A 23,836-nucleotide genomic window follows, 5' to 3' on the forward strand; every position below is an offset into this window, starting at 1 on the left:
GACAGGCAGCAGTTCTCTGTGACCGATAATTAAAAGAAGGGAACTGATCACTATGATATCACGGGGTCACAGCTATCGGCATCGTGACCCCCCAGTTAGCCACCCTTGAAAGTTAACTTTCCGTTAGGTGTTTAAAGACTTAAAGACAGTTGTATTTCAGTGTTACCTCAGCAAGGAGTCAATGTTCATGAAACTCCTTTGGTGTTAAATGGCCACCTGAGAGGAAGCAGTGACAAACCGTCCTAAGAGTCTGAGTGCTAGACAAGGTCAAATATAGATTATAGAGTTTGACTGGGGTGATATTTAGAATGTGAGTCAGAATATGGCTGAAAAGTCCTACAGCACTGCTCAATTAGTTGATGTATTGAGAGTGTCCTGTCTCAGCCCCCTAAAGCTGTCAGTACATGGGAGGTAAATCACCACTGCTGTGGCGCACAGCCAGCAGGAAGGAGATTTGATGGAATTTTTTATACGCTGATTATGTCCTCCCCCCTTTAATGCTTATTAAAGGGGATTAATCTGTATTCATATTGGAGAAAGTGCTTATCTGAAAGAACATAGAGGGAAAAGAAACCACAGCTATGCCGTGATGTCACTCTAGCTAACATAAAAGTAGTCCACAGCAGGCCGGAAATGTGCCTGAGCACAGATATGGACTTCAGAAGCTGCACAGCCGCCTTGTGCCTGCACCTCCTTCTCCTGTCAGCCCTCTCAGAAATGGCAGAGAATTCTCCTCATGGCATTTTGTTGGTAGCGGAGCTCAATAAATTCAGCATAGACGGAATAAAGGTGGCCAATTCTGTCTCAGGCTACGTGTATTTTAGTCCAACAGAACGACTGCCTTATTTCATGTGGGTTTACTTTCTGCTCAGTACCGTAACACACTGTTGTCTGCTCTTTTTTGAAAACTATGTCTGAAATCCTAAAATGATTTTTATGTGAGCGAGTTTGTGGGAGATTGAGCACGTTTAGGAAATGCTGACAATTAAAACATTTGATGTGTGTTCCTGCGTCACGTATGGGCTGGCAACATCCTCCCTCAGCCATGCCTCAGCTTGTTGTGGAATCAACGTGAATGAAACCGAAAAGAGCAACGGAATGTTCAGGCTCAGACCCTCTTTCATCGCCATCTGTGGAACAAATGAGCCAAATTACTAACAGCTCTCCATCTCTTACTTGAGTGGAACAGTTCTCTTTTCTCCTCCCTCCTTTTTTCCCCTTGGGCCAAAAGGTGATTTCCAAAACTCGTGCTGTATTTCCTGTGATCAATAGAAGATCATACATGCTTAGAGCCCTTGAAGCTGCTTTGTCATCATGGTCATTGAACTAAGATGAAATGGATCCCTCACAGCCGTCTCTCACTTGAAGCCACAGAGTTTTACCCGCCGCTGACAACAAGCGGCCCTTGTTATCTGTGGATCACTGTGATGGAACGGGCACGGCGCGTGGCTTCTGGGGAGCCCTGCTAGTGGAAGGATCAGTAACTCAGGCGCCTTTCTTGGAGATAGAAAAACACAATGATTAATGATCCCTCTGCCTTTTCTAATCATTTTTTCAGCTGAGATTTAATCACACAACTGATAATAACTCAGCAGCAAAATAAGAAACACGAAATGAGTTTTCCCTCTCATCAGGCGTCCTGTCCTTGAGCAACACATGACGTCTCCACTTACGCACAACAAAGGCGCGTCATTGCTGCCTTTTTATCGCCATGAGACAATGGACGCGGAGGGACATCAGAAACTATCTAGATCTAGATGTTTTCTAATCACAGAAATCACTCTGTTGCTTGGTTCGTATTTTCTTCCATAATCACACAAAACAACTGACACCTGCCTTTGTGTTTTTTTCCTCTTTTCTGTCTTTAGTAACGTTCCAGAGAGTTGATGGTGGTCTGATGAGCAATGGAAGGTGAGTGTCCCCACCAAATGGAAAGGGTGTTAAAAGAGTCAAATGATTGATAGATTGACAGATAACCAATCTTTGTTTATGTGCTTTCTATTCAAGACCTGCATGCAAATGTATATTTCAACCACATCTTCGTTTATGCTTCGATAGATGAACTCATAAATCTCCTCAACGGAATTAACAGAAACAATTTTTAAGCAGAGAGTGCTTTTATTTTGTCATTTATCTTCTGCTGCCGGCTGCAGGCAACCCAGAAGCCCTCTGGAGTGATAAATTTGCCTGTCACCGTGCGTGGGCGGCTGGGATCTGAGCACATGTAATAATGTAAAAATAATTACGCAGGGGATAGGTGTGTGGAAGTGCTCCGCTTGCACTGCCATACAGACTGCTCCGTTTCGGTGAGAGACAGCGGCGCCACAGAGAACAGGGCACATCTCAATGACACCAGTTACTGAACCTTTGTAGGAATTCTGCAGCCTCCCTGGAGAATCCTGGGCTTGTGTCTATCTGGTGCTTATCACACCTGACTAGGTAAATCCTGTAGATCACAGACTCACCGCGAAACATTCGCCAACCCAGTCTGACCCAGTGCACGCCCGGACCTTTGTGAATGTGTCTCTTCTGCAGTCTGTTTGCAGTATTATTGCCGTCATGTTTTGTTTTTGTTTACCGTTTCATGTTTTCCTCCCACTGTATGCCTTTGAGTAGATGCCACATTGGACAGTGTTGCCAGTCATGTTCTCTGAGCTGCCAGCGCACTCTCAGTGAATTTTTCACATTCTGTTCCATTTCTCGTCTATTTTATGGTGTCGTGTTTTTTTTTTCTTTTCCTTTTTTCTGATTATCATTTCTTTTTTAATTTTACATCTATATATTTCACAACACCGGAATCGGGTGCAGTGTGGACCTCTAACATGAGCCTCTGATCCGCTAAGCACTCCACTGTCATCAAACCCCAGATGTTGCAACTTCCCCATCTGCCCTGAGAGGGAACATGTGTAACGGAGTATAAGAGGAAAAGAATAGTTGGTTGGTTGCATTAATTAGACAACTGCAAATGCAGCTGCTTCTGTATCCATTTTCTCATTGGCTCCTGCCAAATCGCCATGACTGAACAATTACACCTAATCAATCACAAAATAAATGATTCACGGAAGATGAATAGGACGCAGATTGGTAGAGCTGGACAATTTGACTTTGACTGCTCAACTGAAATTGATCAAAGCTGATAAGGGCTCGTTCCTGCTCCTCTTGCCAATGTAGAGATGGTAATTAGGAGGAAGTAATAACTTCCTATCTTTGTACTGATCAATATGTTGGCAAAGAAGATTTACTCCTACAGAGAATGAGCTGAGGGAAACATGAAGATATTTCTGAGACTGTTGCCATGGAGATTCTCTTATATGCCAGGATGTATCTGAATACTAAATGGCAGCATGATTCTTGAGAGTTTTTCCATTTGCCATCAGCGTTTGATAATGTCTAGACTTTATGATTTATGAAGTTGCTGTGGAACAAATATCTCCCACTTGTCTTATTTATGGGAAGCTCGGGGGGAGCTATCTTGGAGGTATTTATGACGTCCTACCTACAACAAGTAACTGAAACGTCAAGAAGAGGAAATGCTCCAAATCAAATTGTATCCACCAAGGTTGCCGTTCATCATAGGTCAGACAGGGATTAAAAGTCAGGTGTCACATATGAGCCAGTGTCCATTATCCCACCATCACTCGACTCGTAATATATATACTCATACAGTGTTTATCACAAATGTCATCAGTCATACTCTAATTATCCTTTGCCACAATTCAGTTGTGTGATAAATACAAGGACGATGCAGCCATTTCAGCTGTCATCTCCTTGTCTTTTAAATAGTCTTTCTGCTGTGGGCTCGGGGAGGACTTGCTGGAGCACACAGACGGAGTGGTAATGAGACAAAGGCATGGCCTATCATTGAAGGTGGTGAGCAGTTAGTTGTGTTGCTGCCACAGTGGAGTCAACAAAGAGAATGTCCTCTTTTACCGTTTGCCGAATTATGTGTAGCGACTGGGAGGACGGACAGAGTGAGTAAGTGAACGTCTACGAGTCATAAATAAATGAAAAAAGAGGGAAGATGGTTTACAAATGGAGAATGATAGCAGTGGCAGAATGTGGCAGCCAAAATAAAGTAGAAGGACAAGGAGAGATGAATTGCACTATAAAAGTGCATCTGTCTGATTCACAGCCATCAATTTGAATGACTTGTCTGCCCCCAGGGCCTGTTTTGGCATTCAGGAACCGCAGCATGGGCTCTTAGCCTGCCAGGACTGGAGTTGTTTTGGTCTCTCTCTCTCTCTCTCTCTCTGTGTGTGCAACAGCTCTTCTCATTAGAACCTGTGGCTGACTGCAGCTACGCCCGTTACCTGCCCTTGTCCTCAGGGCTTGACTCTGTCGAGTCCCTGAGAGCCAATGTGGAGACAACACGTCACCCACTGGAGCCGAGACAAAAAGCCCCATCAAGCAGCCAGACTGCTAACTACTGTGCTCTGCAGCTCAGAACGCACAAGCGCATCTGTTATCTGCCACATACAGCACTGCTGGGCACTGACAGTCAGGAGTGGCACGTTTTTGAGGCGCAATGCTATCCGCTTCATCAAATCGGATGCTTGTCTGGGACATGTCAGGGAAAAGTTGAACAAGTAGAGTCCTTCTCCCCTTTGGGGGGACACGTATTTTTTTTTTTTTGTTCAATTCTTCAGGATGTTGTGTGTCAGTCTGCTACTGACACATAAACAAAGACATTTAGCTCAACGTCTTCTCATTTACCTTTTACCTGAGCTCGTCATTGTAACGAACCTCAGACGTGATGGTACAGTAAAGTGGCTCTAACGGCCTCTCAGCAGTCACGCATGACAGGTTAAAGACTTAATGGCTGCCTTTTATGGTTCTCGCCTCTGTAAGGGGGGATGCAACACCTGTTAAATGGAGCTGCCCTCTCCCATATTGCAGGCATCCCACAAGTTAGCTAGGACATCATGGTGGGGGGCTTGACGTCTAATCAGACAAGATTTAGATTGTCTGGACATCACGGCAAGGGGCTGATGAGAAAACAGCAGCATGCACGATATATTCATGAATAAGAAAATATATATGCATCATTGTGTGTGTGTGTGTGTGTGTTTGTGTGTGGGGGGGGGGGGGGGGGGGGGTACCGCCTCTGTGCTGTTTCTCAGAACTGTCTGATTACCTTCACATATTTGTACTATAAGCTTATCTCACACACACACTTGCTGTGCACACACCACCATTTCAAATATTCTTGTCCAGCAGTCTCATTGTCTTGTTCCCTGTTGTTCAATGTTGTATGTCCAGTAGTAACATGACACGTAATTGAAGCCTATATTATAAATAACCGGTGACGAAAAAGAAACGTTAATCTGTTTTCCCACACTGTGTTTCTTACCAGCCGGCCAGGTCTGCTGAATGCCAGTGACCCAGGATATCCCTGGTTAGCAGACTCCTGGCCAGCTACCAGCCTGCCTGTCAACAGCAGCTCCGGGGGCCCCAATGATCTAAATAACTTTGGTCGAGGAGGTGAGTGTGTGTGTGTGTGTGTGTGTGTGTGTGTGTGTGTGTGTGCGTGCCCCGGTGGTCTCTTTTGAGGCGGGGGCCTGTGGTTGTTCTACCGGAGCGCCTGTTGTTCATCATCTATACATACAGGCAGAGGTTGTGTACTTATATGCATATCACGTATGTGTTTGGATATTTTCAATATTTATTTACACAGCAGAGGACATCCACTGTCACCAGTGTGACTGATGGGAAACACCCCAGCCTGGTGCCATAGCTCATACCTCAGAGCAAGAGACTGAGAGAAAAGAGAAGGGGGTGGGTGTGGGTTTGAAAGGATGGTCCTGGGCAGCCAGTCGTGAAGGACAGGCACAGCTTGACTGGTGCAGATGCAGACACTTCCGCCATGGTTCTACATCATCTCCCCTTCACTGGGCATGCAAACCGCAGAGAGAGTCGGTTAGCTCTGCAGTCCCACGCTCTGTTTTTCCCCTCGGTCACGAAACACAGGCATTTACCTTATGTATACGAGCAGAGAAGGAAGAGCAGTGAGATATTGACACAGCCAGAGGGGCTGGGGGGTGGCGTTGAATACATGAATAACAGGGATGCTTTTATTCAATGAGACAAATCTGTTAAGTGCTGGTTCTTTAAAACTGAGATGTCCTGAAAGCCCAAAGTCCCCGGCCGTAATCCCAGAACAATGCAGTAACATGTGTGCTTGAATACTAGGTCAGCCAGTGTATGACAGAAAATCAGATCCTGAGGGAAGTCCTAGTCCTAGATAGATAGATAGATAGATAGATAGATAGATAGGAACATTGGAGCAGGACATTGTACAACAATCTGTCACTGAAGCTGCTCCTGTGTACTAAAACCACATCCAGGTGATAGATGATGTGAACAGAAGGACTTGTTACTGAACCGTCTTCAAATTCCAGATCTACCAAGTGGACAAGGGGATAAGACTGGCACAATGCTCTCCGATGGAGCCATCTATAGCAGTATTGATTTCACCACCAAAGCCAACTACAACAGCCCTGGCCAAACATCCCAGGCGACTCCTTATGCCACCACCCAGATTCTCCACTCCAGCAGCATCCACGAGCTGGCTGTGGACCTGCCCGAAGCCCAGTGGAAGGCCTCTCTGCAGGCCAAGCAGGAGATGGCCAATCTGGGATACTCCCTGCCCGACAAAAACTCATGCAACAACAGTAAGTCGAACTGAGTCAGCGTGTGTTAAAGTAGCGAGAAGTGGACAGATGTTTTCCCTGATGTGATTCTCTCAGACAGTGAATGCTGGAGTCCTCTGGTGCCCTTACGCCCACCCTGTGAGTGTAAAAACTGACGGGACCCTGATCACAAGCCACAGTTTTGCAGTTCAAACAAAGTGGCCACGTAGAATTTAAACCTTTGAAACATTTCCTACCCCACTGTGGTGGAAGTGAAGCATTATTCTCCCAGTAGACAACATCTTGGTTCCGCTCCAAGACTGAATAAACATCTCGTGAGTGAGTCGTGCAGTTAAGCCACCCATACGTTTTCTTGTGTGAGTGCAGGGATGGTATCCCTGCTTTCATTTTAATTGTCAATCCATTCCAGCATTGTAAGCATCTAAGAAAATAATCCAAATTCTTTACTACCAATTTGATGCTGGATTTTTAGAAGCTCTCGGTATAACGAGTATTCATCGTCAGTAATCTAATACATATTTATGATCTCATTTTCCCACAGTCTACAAGAGATTAATTAAGAGTTTTCACACATTTCCCTCTAATGTGATTGAATTTTAAAAACGACTTCTCCTTAAGGAGTGTGACCACACACGATTATGCGACTATCTCTTCTGAAGGGAATAATTGTATTAATATCCCATTTCGAAGAGTTAGTTCAAGTGTATTTCCATGTTTATACATACAAGTCAGTGAGTAACATCAAGTGTTTGTACACAGCTTGTATGAATCCTGGATATGTCCTGCTTGCTCAATGCTCTAACTGCATGTTTGCATGTGCTTGTGCTAACTGCCACCTGATTCCACTGTGATTTTTGCCCTCTTAACCTCCACTATAGCCCTCCTTTTCATTCCTGACTACCGATTGACCGACGGATTGTCTAGTAGAATACCGCACAACCAGTCACAGGATTTCAGCACCACCAGCTCTCACAACAGCTCAGAGCGAAGCGGCAGTCTCTCAGGTTGGTTTCTACAGCAGAGAATTTCATGAAACAGGCTGGGACATCCTCTGGGGCTCTGCCGCTTGACGTAATGATTGACTGCTTTTATAATTGCTTTATTGATCTGTTGTTTGCATGTACGGACCTGATATCCAAGGCATTTTTTTTCCCCCAAACTCTGTCCCTCCCCCTCACCTAAAAATGCTTTGCTCGCTCAGCTCTCACTGCTTACAGTGCATTACGTATGGATGCATTTTCGTTAGTAAAATGAGCTTTGAGTGCAGTAGCCGATGCTGCAGGCAGCTGTTATGTAGGCGTTGTGCTGAAGAGTTTCATTTAGGGAGACCAAATAATACTATCAACTCCTGAAAGAATATGCCTGTGAGTGCTAATACATTGTGCCGTCCTCGTGAAGGCCCGCCCTGTTTGAGGAATAGGGTCAGAAGGAGTCTTTCAGACAGAGTGGACCATAGACACACACACACACACACACACACACACACACACCATTAGGGATGCTTGGCTGGGTAAAGTAGTAAAAATACCACCCTCTTCCCTTTCCCCCTAATGGTGGCCAACTACACTAAAACCCATGTTCAGAGAATTACAAAGTCATTTATAGGACACCAAGGAGGCCCCTCCACCGTCTCCACTGCTCTCTCCTCTTATTTAGTTACAAGCCAGTGCCTCACTGGTCTGTAATTCAATGCTGTGGCACACTGTGGGCTGGGGGACAGGAGAAGACGTGACCGTGCCCTCCAGGCAGATTCTTGCCAATGACACTGATGATGCTGGAATGTACTGGTATGGTTTTTTCATGAAAATTAATGGTAACACAATCATTGATGAAGACTCATGACTGGCTAGTTTGTGTATGCATGTCTGCTACACATACATACACACAATACATATACCTACATACATACAGCTTTATATGGAAGTCCAACTATAGCAATACAATCAGAAATATGTATAGAGTGTAATTCAGGCTAACCGACAAGTGGCTATATGCCATTGCCCCGTTAACAATAGATAGTCAGGTAAAAGGTGTAAATTAATCATGGTATAAAATGAGACTTTAAAGTTTAAAGTAATTGTTTTGTCAACATACCCACTGTCGTTCTGAACAACTGACACTAAATACAATGACGTATGAGCTGTCTTCACAGCTCCAACCAGATATTTGAACCAGCAATCTGAGCTTTGATCTTGGACTAAAGTAAAGGAACCATATTAAAGGGGGAAGCGCTGAAGTTACAGTGCTGTACTCTGTCTATGAGGAGATAGAAGGAATAATGAATGTCAGGTCCAGAGGAGGAGCGCAGGATCAAAAGCACCAGAAATAGAGCGGCTTTCATGACAGCCTGGATCTCACTGGGGCATGAAGGTGCTCATTAAAACCTTTCTTAGTGTCAGAGAGTAAAAGAACCTCATGTTTTCCACAGCAGTTTGTAAGCTATGAAGACCCTCAGCTTCCATCCACTTCAGGCCAACTCCTCCCTTTTGTGACTGCTTGTGCCCTTGCACTCTCTGTGGTGTCTCCCCCCATTATGTAACATGGCTGTTTGTTTTTTTTTTAATAGAAAACAAAATATGACACATAGCTTTCCATTATTTAGATGAGTCCTTATTTGAATTATTCTCCCACTCCTAAGTTATATGTGGCTACAGATTGTAGCGTCAGCACTGTGGCTTCCCCCTCAGTTCTGGCGTACCCAATGAAAACAAAGTAAGCACAAGGCTCTGCGGTCCTGCAGTTACAGACTGGGAGCACCCAAACCTTGGATATAAATACACAGAGTTGAATCTAAATTTAGGATGTGTTCCACTTTGAAGAGAGGTTCAGTTTTGTCAGAGGAGATGGGTTTACCGTGTAATTCATGTTGAGCTCCTAGCCACAGCCTTTCACTCTATATTTTTCATATTTGGGGTGAGCTGTGTTCCAGACCATCGTTCCTTCCTTGGACGACGCTCGTCTATAATATTGATGGCTGGTTTTGTTTGTTAGGACTATGGGTGATTGAACAATCTTGTCAACTCACCACTTATTTGGAAAAGGGAACAATCAGGAAACCCAATCACTTTGAGACTGTGGTTGCCCTGTGGTGCCGTAATCCTTCAGATTACCGTTTTGTTTTATTTTTACTTTTACTTCAGATGGTTTTCTTCCGTCACTCCTCATATGACCTTGCACAGTTTTTTGTTTTTTTTTAAATCTAACTTTGATGACGCTTGCTTGTGTAAGCATCTTCTGATGGTACTGATGTACTTTTGACTCCGTCAAGCCACTTTATCAGATTCCATTATCGTGCATGATGTTACAGTGCACAGGATGCCATATTGGCAGCCGTTTTGTGGCACTGGCGAACGTACTAACAGGCTTTTGGCAGCAAGGACTGACAACAGATGACAGATACAAATGTGTTTGGAGTTTCCCAAAGATGCCTTTCACTTGTCTGAGAGCTGAGAGGCACTCTCAGCAATACTATCTAGGAATATTCACATCCGCATGCTATATAGACTCTTTCTATTTACTTTCACGTGTGAGAAGCAATAAGTTAAGAAGCTACTCCACTTATAGCACAACATTGAGATGATGTATTTGCTATTTACTGGAAATATGTTACAATAGCAAGGCTGTCTGGATTTTGGTCTTTGCACAGTGTGTTTGCTGTGTTAGCTGATGATGTACTGAATGAGAATACTTATAGTAGTAGTATAGTTTTAGAATGGTGCGATTCAATGGACCATTGCCAGCTACTGTGTGTTCATTTTACATTAACATTCATTTTATGTATCTGAATGTACATTTTACATGTACATTCACATATTATGTGAATCATACCTTGGTTGGAGTGAGGGTTTGTAGTCGTATAATGTTAATGATGTGTTGATAATTTCAAATTAAAGGTACCAAAAGATATTTTTTCTTGTTTTAATTAGTAGCTGATTAAGGTAAAATAATCTTAAATAATCCCTTAGGAGTGATGCATCTGCAGCACTAAACATCTGTCAAATCATAGCACAGTATTTGAGCATTATTTGAGCTCCAAAGGTTGACTCTGAGAGTTGGTTGTTTTTTTTTGTTTTTTTTTTTGAGGCATGTAAAAAAGCTTATATAGTATTATAGCTCAGGTACTGCTGTTTGATTAGATGTGCAACAGCACTATATAATTTCTTGATTAGTACATTATTTCAGATTATTTCAGTGTTCTCCACGTCCTCCAGCTGGGAGACTCAAAGGGTTAATAATCAAACAATACGAGTAGTTGATGATCTAACTCCATTAAGAGAGCTACGAGTCTCGCTCTTGGAATATGTGATAGTGTATCTATACCTACTGTATATATGGAAGACACCTGAGCTGGACGTCAAATGTATTTTTAGCAAAATGAAAAGAAAAACAAAAAAGGTTTCCTCGGCAATGAGCAAATTGTCTAAAACCTGAGGTTGACCTGAATGGCAGATTCACAAAGATAGATGGGCCAGAGGAGAATCTGATGTTAGAGGGACATGTGTGGAAATGGATGAGGTTAGTGTGTAGGTCTGTGGTGTAATAAAAGAAATGAAAGTAGTAATAGACTCTCAGTGAATTCCATTGGGAACACACCGACACTACACAAGCCATTCATTATGATGATGCCGTGAAGTGAAATATTTCATTGTGGAAGCCACTGTTTGGTGTGAAAGGGGACGTGGAGGGATGGGTGGAGCACCAAGGTCTAGTGCAACCTCTTTACTGCCATTTTCTCCTGTTTCTATGGAGACTCAAGGCTTTTCAGCCAATCAATCAATGGAAGCATGCTTTTCATCAGGCAACCTTGAGAATTTCTGCGTTAGCACCGACAGGCAGAAGCTCATTAAAAGCTTGTGATTGAAATTGTCTGTGAATTATATGGAGTTTCTCTGTAAAACACACATTTGTTGCTTGGCAAGTGCATACCAGTTATATGGGACATGTAATTGTATTTTTTTTTTTTATTATTTACAATCTATTCCACTGAATTTTTAATAAATACATGCCGGCTTTTTCTTTTAGGTGGAAAAGGAGGAAAGAAGAAAAAGGCCAAGGCCGGCTCCAAACCCACTAAAGCCAATGGGTCCAACTGGGCCAATGTTCCCTTGCCCCCGCCCCCCATTCACCCTCTTCCTGGCACCGAAATGGACCATTATTCCAATGAGCACCATGATGGAGGAGGGTATGTCTGCTAATGTGTTTTTGTTTTTTGTGTTTTTTTGTTCATGTTCTCAGTATGTGTGAGACATGATGATTTTCATTATCAGTTTATTCTCTTTTCACATTTATTATAGGATTCCTGCATACTTCATTATTGTTATAGTTCCTCCTTTGTCTTTCTTCTATTTTCCTATATTTAGGCTGTATGTATTACATCTGTCCTGTTTTGCTGACGACATCTGTCGTTATTTGTCTGACCGTATCGATATTTAGATTTTGTTTTGTTTGTTTGTTTGTTTTTTCCAGACATGTCTGAGTCACACAGCCACTCCTATTTGAGATGCCTTCTTTTGTTGGCTCAAACATGTATTTGAAATAAGTCTATGACTGTAAACCTCACCATATATTCTTTACTGTGGAAGCTGGCCAGTGTGTGGGAAAGAAATGTCTCTTTAAATGTCTGAAAATACTCAGATGTACATTACATAAATAGTCATTTATACATTTACACCTTAAATGTGTGGGTTTGTCATCCAACAAGGCTGAAAATCTAGTTTCCTGTTTTCAAAGTGCACATAAAAAAATGCCTTTGCCTTGGTCACAATGAATCAATGAATCGATTTGATTCTTGAAAACTCGAACAGAGCACAAAACACAGTGATTATACCTCTTGTTGTATTTCCTTCTTCTTCCTTCCTTGGCAACATAGAATCAAGCGGCTTGCTGCTGGGTGGGGGTGGGGGGCAACAAGTTGGTGCTTGCCAGTGTGAGGGGGACTACACGTTGGTGTGTGTGTGTGTGTGTGTGTGTGTGTGTGTGCAATAACTGGGTACTGCTCTGTTTTTGCTCCAGCTAATTACTGTACCACTGTACAGCTGGAGAAAAGTGAAGGATCAATTTGTGTGCAGCCTCCACAGGCAGATGATACTCACATACTCACTCACACAGGCGCGTGTACAAAAACTTGTGTACAGATGGCTGCAGATCAAACTATCTGCTGATCCTCTCTTCAATCTATGGGCTCACATCATGACTAGAAAACAAATGAGGAGAAAAGTGTCTCCTGCTGCTACTAACACAGATGGTTTCAGTTGAGTCTAAGTGCTGAATTCCACAGTGGGGAAAAAAATCATAATTGCATTGTTTCGTAAAGAGAAAAGAAAGACAGCCAGTGGCAGATTACACCAGCAGAGTAATATCCCCAAAATGAGCCTGAGGATATTTCGTTTATTTCTCCTAAAGTGGAAATATGTTCCCAGTTGGTGCTCACATAACCCAAACAAGTAAGACGGAACGGTACAAAACTTAGAAACACCAGTGAAGTGTTCATTCTCCTGGGTTAGTGTTCGTATGTGGAACAAGCAGCTGACACACAGACTGAGAGTGTAATGATGGTTGGGCTGATGTTTGGACCTGTGTGTTGGGTAGTCTCTTTAACATTTGAAAGGATAGTGATAGGAGAGATGTAATGATACTGAAATGGAGTCTGTCATGACACAGAACTAGGATGGCTGGGCCAGCTTCAGAAGAAGTGCACGGACTTTGAGCACGTACCCCAGTGAAGCTCCAGTAAAGCAAATATTAACAGTAATTGTCTACTTTTACAGCTTGACCATAAATGAGTTAAAGGCAGAGCTAAAAATTAATTATGTGTTGCGGCATTAAAACGGGGGTTACAACTAAAGTCCTCTTCCAAAGAGCTTTTTAAAGAACACGTTTGATTGTTCAAGTCTTCCATGTGATGAGTAGTGTAGTACAGAGGTTCACCTCTGTTTTTGGGACCCAACCAGAGATGTGTTTGTACCTAATAAGTCGCCACCTGGCTGCGGGGGCTCATACTGCAGGGACTGTTGCCCTTTGGATTTCATTTACATGAAACACATGCACTGGTGCTCAGTCCTGTGGAGGCACAGAGGCTCACTGAGGCGATAGCTCTTTGCTATGCCCTCCGACTCCCATTTCCAATCTGAGAGAGTCATCTGCTTTAATAGGCTGTTGGACAAATGAAGAGTCCTCGCGCCCTGTAAATCTGGAGCTCCTCTTAATGGCAGCAGATTAAAACAGTTATGTCCTCCGAAGTGTGCACTGACAAATTTCTTTAATGAACAGTTTTATGGCTTGTATTACTGCAGCATGTATAAGCACATATATGCAGAAGTGAGGCCTAGTTATCTCTGTCAAGTAACTAATTCCTATGAAAGTTGGACAAGGTCGCAGCTGCAGACGTGGACAATTCTTCTTTGCTGTCTCTGCGTGTTGTAGCATTTCAGAAATCAACACTTTGTCACTTGTTGCTTTACAATACTGTGGATTGTTTATTGTTCAAGATTGAAGATTTTAAAAAAAGCGTCTCTTCTTCCGTCAGGTACGACAGCGATGGCTGGGGCCCACCTATGCCTGTGCAGACCTATCTGCACCAGGGCATGGAGGACGAGCTGGAGGAAGAGGAGGAACGGGTACCCACCCCACCCGTCCGGGGCGTAGCCTCCTCCCCAGCCGCGGTGTCCTTTGGACAGCAGTCCACCGCCACCCTGACCCCCTCCCCTCGGGACGAGATGCAGCCCATACTTCAGGCCCATTTGGATGAGCTGACCAGAGCGTACCAGCTGGACATGGCAAAGCAGACATGGTAACTGTCGTTTGAAGGGCTGTAAATATAAACGTGGCCTTGATGGATTGGTGTAGTTGATAGTAAATGTATTGTCATTTGAGGGTTGCTTACTGTGCTATGTGTTCCTGTGTACTGCTGTGCAGATGTACTTTGTGCAGCACTGATAAACCCATTCATCATTTCAATTTAATGGGCCCATGCTACCACTTAGGCGACGAGTGTATTTTTTTTTTTTTTTTTTAAACACAATTTCTTACCCATGGTTGTTTACTATCCTCACACAAACAACACCTTCTATTGTTGTGCTCATGCAAGTCAGATGAAGGCCATGCTTCATCCTGTCAGTAACGCACAGAGAATGAGGGAATTACGTTCATTCATAATAGTAAAGTGTGTGAGTGAGTGTGTGTGTGTGTGGGTGGGGGGGTAGTGGGGGGGGGGGCAAAAAATGCTTTTTCAGGAAGGAGATGTCATGTTTCCCAGTAATGACTATGTTGGTTAGAGAGCTTTTTCCTGACAACACCAGAGGGCCAGTAATTACAACCAATTCCCACTGCAAAGCGTGTCAAAGGCACTGCACTCCTCAAACAAACACGACCGTCAGCGTGGTGGGCTGCCAGTGAGGTGACAGCCATGTGTCGACAGGCCTGAAACGCATGCTTTTGTACCATCCACAGCAGTAATTAGCGGGTTGTTGTGTTAGCATGCAGGCAACAGGAATGGAACGTAGGAATGGAACTGTCCGATTTTATTCAGCGCTGCAGACGATAGCGGTCTCTAAAATCAGCTCTGCTAGTCCACACACATTGTCCTTTCTTTGTCTTCCCGTGGAAAAGTGGCAAATATTTGCATGTACGCCGTGTGCGTGGATACCAGCAGAGTCATCTGTTTCCTCTCCCCAGGCACATGCAGGGAGGTTCTCTCCCTCCCCAGGCTCCAGCTCCTCCGGTGGGCTACGTGTCAAGCACAATGGTTTCTGACCTGGAGACTGACCTCCCGGACGAGGAGGACGACGAAGAGGAGGAGGATGAAGGCTATGGGGCCAGGCATCCCCGCGGCATTGAGCACACTCCAGGGTCTAGCATGGACAACCTGGACAGCTCTTTAACAGGTGAGTTACACAACAAGACAACAAAAACAACAACAATTACATATATTACGACTTTTTTATCACATAATGAGTAAAATTAATTTCCCTCCAGTTTTACCTTATTCAACAGAAAATGGACAGTTGTCCCTTGCAACGTTCTTCATGAGTCTGCGTGTTCTGTTTTGTGTGAACATGCTTACTGAGTGTCCCCTCGATCAAACTTTTAAGCACCACTGGCAGCTTCTAGTGAATTATAATTATCACCCCCCCACACACACAAAAAAAGATAAGAAAGTCCATGAATTTTAAACAGGACAGTGAGAGGGAAATTAGGAAAAGGGTGAAGCGAGGGGAGCAGGGAGGGGGAGACTGTGATTTAAGTCGCACACGACACAGGAGCCAGCACCACCCATATCTTCCTGAGGAGATTTGAAATAAATTCACGTGCAGCATATTCCATTCCAGACGAGAGGTACCATTTCCATTTTTACAACTCGCTGAGAACTTTTACGGCCATCTGTCAGGGGGGACAAATGAAGGGCATGACATGGCAGAGGCAGAGCTGGTCGGCGGACTGCTCATCTCATACTGACCGGGCGGAGGCTGCTTCGGCCCGCAGTGTCCGCTCCACCTCTGTGAGCCGCTGGCTGAAACTGAGAGGGAATGAATGGCATGTGCCATGCAGGCAAATTGTGAAACAAAGTGCTTGTGTGGTATGAAGCCATGACATTTTATATATACATATAGAAAAATGTTGAATGAGCTGAGCCAAATGAGAGAAAGCAAGAGAATCGAGGGATTGACAGCCCTGCCCGTTTGTCCAGTCTGCCAGGAACAGCCGTAAAGAGTAGTTTTCCGGGGATGATGGAGCAGCGGTTTGGGTTTTGCTGACATATGCTGGTGCTGATGTATTTAGAGGAATATAAAGCAGCAACTGGGTCCTAATCTGCTGCATTTCTCCTCCGCTGTATTACTGTGGAGACAGCACTATTTCTTCTTATCTCTCTGCAGGTCTTCCTCACACCCCATCGTTTGACATCCTAGCTGCAGGGTTAGCGCAAACATAGGGGAAATCGCTGAGATTTATTGTGGCCACCGTTTTGAGGGGAAAGCAAAGGGGGTGTGGGGGGGGGTTGTTAAGGGAGGGATTCTTGTCAAGCCTCAGTTGATAGATTTTTCATTGTTTTAATGATATGGAAATCGGTCTGTTTTCATAATGTTACACCAAAGACCAGTAAATCAAATATTTTTTTACTCCAGGAAAAAGTCATTGTCCTCCACGGGGCAATTTTTCACCAGCAGATAGTCTGCGCGGGCTCTCCAATGCATTATTCTGTTCAGTGAGACGATACAACACATTTTTAAGATTAATGTTAATCGTCATGCTGCGAGTATTGCAGGAACTAGGTCTCGCTCGGGCCAGAGAGTCGACACAAACACATCGGCATCGCCTGCTTCTGTGTGTGTAAAGCAGCCAGTGAAGGTCACGTAAAGCTGAGATGTGTTCGCAGGTCGTTCCGCCTACGGTGAGCTGAGGTTTCCCTTAAAGCCTTGCCAGGTTTGGTGCGGAGCAGGGTGGAGTCCTCCTGGTGGCGGGTAGAGACTCCTGCCCGTCCGAGCAAATCGTTCTCTGGGTTGGCAACTTTCAGATGAGGGTTTCCACCGGTAAGAGTCAGTTTTGGTGGCACGAGGGATGTAGGTTGGGGCTGACCTGCGTCAGTCTGTTGGTGGACCGCTGGAGGTGTTCCACCATTTATCAGGCACGTAGTTTGAATCAAATTCTGTAGCGACCAAAAAAATCTGATTTGTAGGTCAGACGGAAAACGGTATTGCGGTATTATTATTATTATTTTTTTTTTATCAAATTATGTTACAGTGATCACAGTTTGATTGGACTGTAATTTCTGAGAATAGACGTGCTCCAGAGGTTCCGCGGCTGAAAGTGGCAGTTAGTCCAACTGAAAAGTCATTCTGTGATGTGATTTGCTGAGGCAGTGTTTCTTGGCGGAGCTGGAGGAGTTGAAAGCATCAGTGCTTTGGCTGGCACTGGCTCTACTTCATTATCTGCTCTATTCTTTGTGGGAGGATTGGACCCTGTGGAATTGCTGTCTTTCTTTTTTAGAGGAAAAACTCTGAACAGAATTTCAAAGAAAATAGCTGGGTAAGACGGAGGGCCTGAAGTAGTTAGTGCCTGGCGTACTTTTCTTTTGGTGCCTTGAAAAGGGGACGTGTTCGGGGGGGGCTCTACTTTATGCAAGCTTACATTTTTATAGAAGTTTTCATTAATCTGAGAGTTTTCCCACTGAAGAAGTGAAAAGCTGTTGCAACTTCAGCTCTGGTAGGTGTCATTCCGTGAAGTTGCATACGGTGACTGAGTAATCACCACTTTGACACATGAAGATGAAGAGATTCACAGATGGGAAAGTTTGAAAACTCTTTGAAGGGGATTTCCCAGTGCATCCAGATAAATAAATCACAATGTTTCATAATGTATTACTAAGAGAAGTACCGTCTGGGAGAGACATCTCACTGTGCTTTACACACCGTATGTCATTTTCACCGGTCTCCGTCAGGCTGCAGCAGGAGTTCATCACCTTTTGGAATTATACTGACCGTTAATAAATCCTTCTGCTAATTTTGTCCTCATCCCTCTGTTGTACAACCTTTACCTTCCCACCGCCGTGTTCTCTACAGCGCCAGTCTGTTCAGTCACATCGCCCTTGTGTTCCGTGTCAGCTGAGATCTTGGGTCCGTGCCACTTTCGCAAAGTCTGCCAAGGCAGTCCCACAGAAAGTTGTCACATTAACCGACTGTTCTCCAGCTTGCCAAAGTAGCGTATTTTCATTGGCGGCCTGATACAGTCATATGTAACACGCTGCTCCAAAGTAATAAGTTAAAGCACATATATTGTCGATGAATATAATTTGTCCCACATTTTCTTGCTAATATTTCATCATTTTCTGGGCAGCGCCTTTCCCACAGTGGTGGCTGCACCGTTTTGAAAAAAAAAGCAATAAAAGCATGTGAATCACAGCAGGTGTTTGATTCAATAACCTGTTTTATGAGATGGTTTATCTGCGACACCTAACGTAGTTCTCGAGCTGACGGCTCGCCGCAGGTGTGCTCATTGTTCTTAATCAAAAGAAGAAAAGCAGCTTGATGTCAGCCCACTGCTCTGCTTTGGTTGGGCTCCTTCCACCTATGCAATATGCAGATGTTTTGTGTTTCTAACAAATGGGGAAGGGAAGGCCAGACCGAGTGCTGCGTCCATCACAAATGACTCGTTCAATGGTGTGGATCTCTGAACGAAAGGAACTGAATCATCATCGTGTGAAAATGGAAGTGAGTGTATCGGAACGCAAACAGATAAATGTAGTAAAATGACAAAGCAACACATGATTGAAAACACAGTTCCAGTGGATAGTAGGACATGAAATAAAGGGTGTCGTTTCACTGCGAGGGAACAGTGTGTGTTCACGGAACAAACACACACACACACACACACACACTCACAGTGAATGGGAGCCCTGAGCCGATTAAACTGAGTGTATCAGAAGGAAAAAATGGAACAACTGGGTAAAACCATGAAGGTACTGAACTGTGAACGTGACGTTGGATGTATGTAAAATGCACTCCCACACCTTGTGGTGTTTCATAGGGTCCATGGTGAATGGGTGGGGCTCAGCCTCGGAGGATGAGCGTAATTTCTCCAGCCACAGGTCCAGTTTGGGCAGCTCGTCTGACGGCTCCATCTTTACCCACTGCAGCTTCGCCCAGGCTCTGGTGGCGGCTGCAGACAGGGCAGGCTACCGCCTGGAGGGCACTAGCCTCAGCAAAAGAGGTTTGTCTGGGGAGACTAGCCGCTGACTGCTGGGTCATTCCACCAGTGGCAGATGATTTGCTCCTTTCCGCTCTGATTGTTCCTCCTCTCATCTGCTGCCCGGTGTTTGGCCTCATAACGATGGCTTCTGATTTCCTCTCTGCTGCTTGTGGATGCAATGCCCAGGTTGTGCATGGCTCCTGTTGTTTGTGGCTGAGAATCATCTCCAGCTGGGCTTCTCTGTCAGTCACCTTTCCACTTCTGCTTTCTTGAGGAATAATCGGGTGAAGCTGTTTCTTCAAACTTTCACAGACTTCACTGGACAGCTGTCGGGAAAAAAACCCTTTGGATTCTAAGACTGGCCGACGTCGCCTCGTGACTGCCTCAGCTCCTCTCCTCTTCATGTTGATATCTTTGTTAACCAGCTGGTGTGTTCCCTCCTGCAGGTAAAGGATTGTCCCACAGGCCCCGGCCCAGCAGTCCGTTCTCAACAGATGGCAGCACAGTCGGCACACACAGCCTGGGCCACCAGAGGGCCACCAGGCCCACACGCAAACCCCGAAGCCAGGGCACGGCGCCCCACCGGAGAGAAGCTGGTGCAGATGGTGAGGCTTTGACTGTGGACAAATTTAAAATAGCTCACCTAGACTAGTAGTGTTAGACTCTTTTTACAAGCCATCCTAGACTTTATAAGTCAATTATTTCTGGTGTCACAGACCTACCTCCTCCCCCTGAGCCTCCTCCCTGCCAGGGGCAGGGCCGTATCCAAGCGGCCCGCAGTATAGGCAGCATGGCACCCCCTGCAGATCGGAAGGCTTCATCTCTGGAGCGCCCGCCTATGTCAGGACCACTGACCGGGCAGGAGGATATGAGGAGCTCTATTGACAGACAGGCACGCACTTCTCTGGAACATCATCGCCAGGCTCAAGACAGGCTGGGCTCCATGGACCGGGCTGATGATGGACGCAGGGGGCACAAAAATGGTACGTTAGATAACCAACTGTATAACCATTCTAGTTGCAATGCTCTGACATGGAAAAGAACGCTGAGTGACAAGAGAGTACACCACAGGACAATACCACAGTGGAACGTAGTCCTGAGTATAGTGCAGGCAGATGGACGAAGGCGTTGAAACAGACGAGTCAGGTAACAGCATCGCTACAAATACGTGAATAAGGAATGCACTTCATATCCTACAAAATAATTTGACCTGTTCACTCCTTCATGTACAACAAATCTGAATGCAGTATTTTCACTTCACATATTTAGTATTCATTGTGTTAAAATCACAACCAAACAAGGCGGGCAGAGGAATTTTACTGCTGCGGCAGCTTGTCTCTTCTGAGGCTTTCATCCTGCATTCAGACGGAGAGCTCATGAACAGATTGCACTGTCTGCCACTTGCTATGGCTTCCAGATGCCCCCCCAAGTCCTCCCTCAGCCTCCCTAATGCCCCCGTAACGGTTGCCAGTGTTGGCACAGTGCTCCGAGAAAGGCATCAGGCCCCGGCAAATGAAATGCGCTCTAACGACGGCGGCTGTCTTCTCTTCAGCACAAACAGCGGTCATCCTCGTGTGTGTGTGTGTGTGTGTGTGCACGCATGCATGTGTCATGATTAGAGATGTCCGTCCCTACCTTCTCTTAGACACAGAGGGACCGAACAAAGACAAGACCAGACTTTGCACGCAGACAGACGTCGATAGGTGAATTCCCGTATGTTCCAGAGTTGGGACTGGTTGCGAGTAGAACTCACTGAGGGTGGGGCAGACTCCATTACCGTCATTAGCGGAGCAGTGGGGAGCAGTTTGATGAGGTTTCATGCGACGGCACACTGCTGAGGGTCAATATTATGCTAGCCTGCAGCAGGGGGTGCCACAGCAGCTAGTCGGCCCTCTGTAGCTGCAGCCCCACGTGTGAGGCTGAGCGCCGGCTCTGCAGCACGTCCTGGCATCGCCTGCTGGCACATCCGCTTTGCAGATGTCAGGAAAATAGGAGGGTTTACAAAGTGCTCTTTGTCTACTTGCATCAGATGATAGATGCGTTCTGCTGCAACAATGAAACATTTCCTTTGTGTCCCCGTGTGTGTTTCCAGAGGAAGGATGCGTGCCGTACAGCAAACCCTCCTTCCCCTCACCTGGTGGCCACAGCTCCTCCGGCACGAGCTCCTCTAAGGGCTCGACAGGGCCACGTAAGACAGAAGGTCCACGGCAGCCGCAGCAGTGGACGGCCACAGAACATGCTGAATTCTTGGGGACCAACGGGCAAGGACAGTACTCTGGAGAGTTATGTACGTAGTATCACCTGTCAGTGGCATTCAGTGATGTTAGTGCTTGTTCCACTGGGCTCTGGAGGTTTGAGCAAAACATTAGATTTTACAAATTAATAATTCTTATTCACATGATTTCAATCATCTTCACAGATTTTAATTCCTGGTAAAAATATTCATCTAATTCTGTTTACCTGACTGACTGATTCATGAAATGACTGAATGTATCAGCTACGTACTGTGTTCCATCGTCCCTCAGTGGTATCATCAGGACATCAGTACATTAAAATCTGTTCTTCTATGCAGGTGTGTAAGATTTGACCAGATCCAAAACGTAATCAGATGGAACAATACATTCTGTGATGCACCCAGGAATTAAACCAAGCCCAAATTACATCTTTTACACATCGTCCAGACCTGGTTGCCAAATACTATAGAGATTTGTGGGTCTTTTGTGGCATAGCAACGTTTTTCAAGTGCCAAGTAACACACGAGGTCTCTGCTCCAGAAATTCAAAGTTGGAGGAACCCTTCCAGCAGCGTCCTATTATATTTATATTACATATATTTTTACTGCACCGACTACAACAGCCCCAGTGGCATTGAGCCATGAGATTCTATGTGGACCGCAGACATGTCAGGAAAGAATTTGATAACTGATTTCTCACAATCAAACACGTGATGTGGTAGCTGGAGCTGCTCCGCCGCAGCAGGCGTGACGAACCTAATGGAAACGTCATTATTCCGTCTTTACGTGTGCTTTGACCCCCCCTCGCCCCCCCCCCAATGACTTGCATCTGAACTCCTTGCAGAGTGATCGTCCTGGGACGTAAACTGGAGAGAAGCGTTCCGGCCTTTGAAAGAATGACGCCCTCCCCGTGTTTGGGTTCTTGAACTTTGTCCCGTGTGTTGGAAAGAGTGCCGCTGCCCCGGCGCCACTGGGAAGAAAGCAGTGTCACAGGACTGTAAATGTGATGTATAGACGCAGACATACTGTACATCTCACTATGTTTTTGTCCTCAAAAAATATTTTCCACCTCCTACCTTACTGTAATTTTCTTTTTGTTAGAAAAAGGCAAGTAAAAAAAGAAAAAAGAACACATCTATATGAGATCCGATTTTGTGGCAACTGCCCTTTGGGGGCAGAGGGGCCGTTCGTTTCCTGTAAATATATTCTTTAACTTGCTGTTGCATTGCTATGCAAGCCTGATTCTGTTTGAGCTTTTGATTTCATTCTACATGAACTGTTGGTTTAATCCGGTTATTTGTACTATATGTGAATTGTGTGGCTGTTGTGCCATAAATTAATTGTTTTATAATCCATCGTTTGTTAATAGGTACCATTAATTATTACCATTATTATTATTGTTAATTATTGTTTTTTTGCACTGCAAATTTTGGTGATAAGCACAAAGACATAGCTCCTGCTGACATGAAGAACCGCAAGAATATGTGAAGAGGAGTGTCTGTTCTGTAAAGTAAAGAGAAGAAGATTATATGCTAATGTACAGAGAGATATTAAAGAGTACGGCTTTGCTTGCAGACAGCAACAAATAAGGCACCTGTTCGAAGTAGAGACGAACTCGGTGGCAGACACGAGGCTCCTGAGGGTCTGAGAGGCAGTAGAGAGCTGTCTGATAATAGTCTGGTATGTGCTGTCTGAAACCGGCTGAGGGAGTGTATGGTTTTTATTCTTTTGTATACAAGGGGCCTCCAAGCATTTGAATTAGCGTTTTTATCATTTACTGCCGAAATAATACAGAACAGTCAAAGTGGGAAGTCTGTGATACCTGTCTACACGTCGCAGCGACAGCACTTACAGGTTTAGGGTTCTTCTTCAGCCTTAAAGGGGAAGCAGGCGTCACAAAAAGTCTATTCCTGCGGTTTGAAGCAAGGCGACCGCTTCCAAACCTACCTAAAATAGCAGTGGAGCAACATCATGAGTTTACAACGCCCGCGTTTGAATCTTTGTTTTCATCCATTATTCATAATGTTTTGCTTTTGGGAGCACTTACTGTCTGTCTGTCGACCTCTTCCGTTGGCGCTGTAGTTACCTCCAAGAACACACGTCCTCCCGTTCAGTCCAGCTGCAGTCTTGTGTAAATAACTGGGAGTCGCTGTTTGATCGTGAACAGTGTCAACGGAGACAAGCCTTGTACATGAACTAGCAGGTCGCACTGCCTCAGCGTCTACAGCAGTGGAGCAAACCACTTTCTACCCGCCGGACCGCCACAACACAC

General features: G+C 44.9%; 1 protein-coding gene across 1 annotated transcript; it reads left to right on the plus strand.

Moving 5' to 3' along the window:
• Nucleotides 1-1,868: 1,868 nt before the first annotated feature.
• On the plus strand, nt 1,869-21,618 carry LOC144739946 (roundabout homolog 2-like; the record flags this gene model as incomplete). The annotated part of the gene is made up of 11 exons (XM_078622827.1): nt 1,869-1,911; nt 5,354-5,481; nt 6,399-6,671; nt 7,529-7,654; nt 11,673-11,832; nt 14,176-14,439; nt 15,324-15,532; nt 19,170-19,352; nt 19,778-19,936; nt 20,048-20,314; nt 21,424-21,618. Coding segments are annotated over 11 exons (2,007 nt in total), but the record flags the coding sequence as incomplete, so codon positions are not given.
• Nucleotides 21,619-23,836: the final 2,218 nt, after the last annotated feature.

Source organism: Lampetra planeri, unplaced genomic scaffold (assembly GCF_965212315.1).
Source record: "Lampetra planeri unplaced genomic scaffold, kcLamPlan1.2.h2 scaffold_1801, whole genome shotgun sequence".
Lineage (NCBI taxonomy): Eukaryota > Metazoa > Chordata > Hyperoartia > Petromyzontiformes > Petromyzontidae > Lampetra > Lampetra planeri.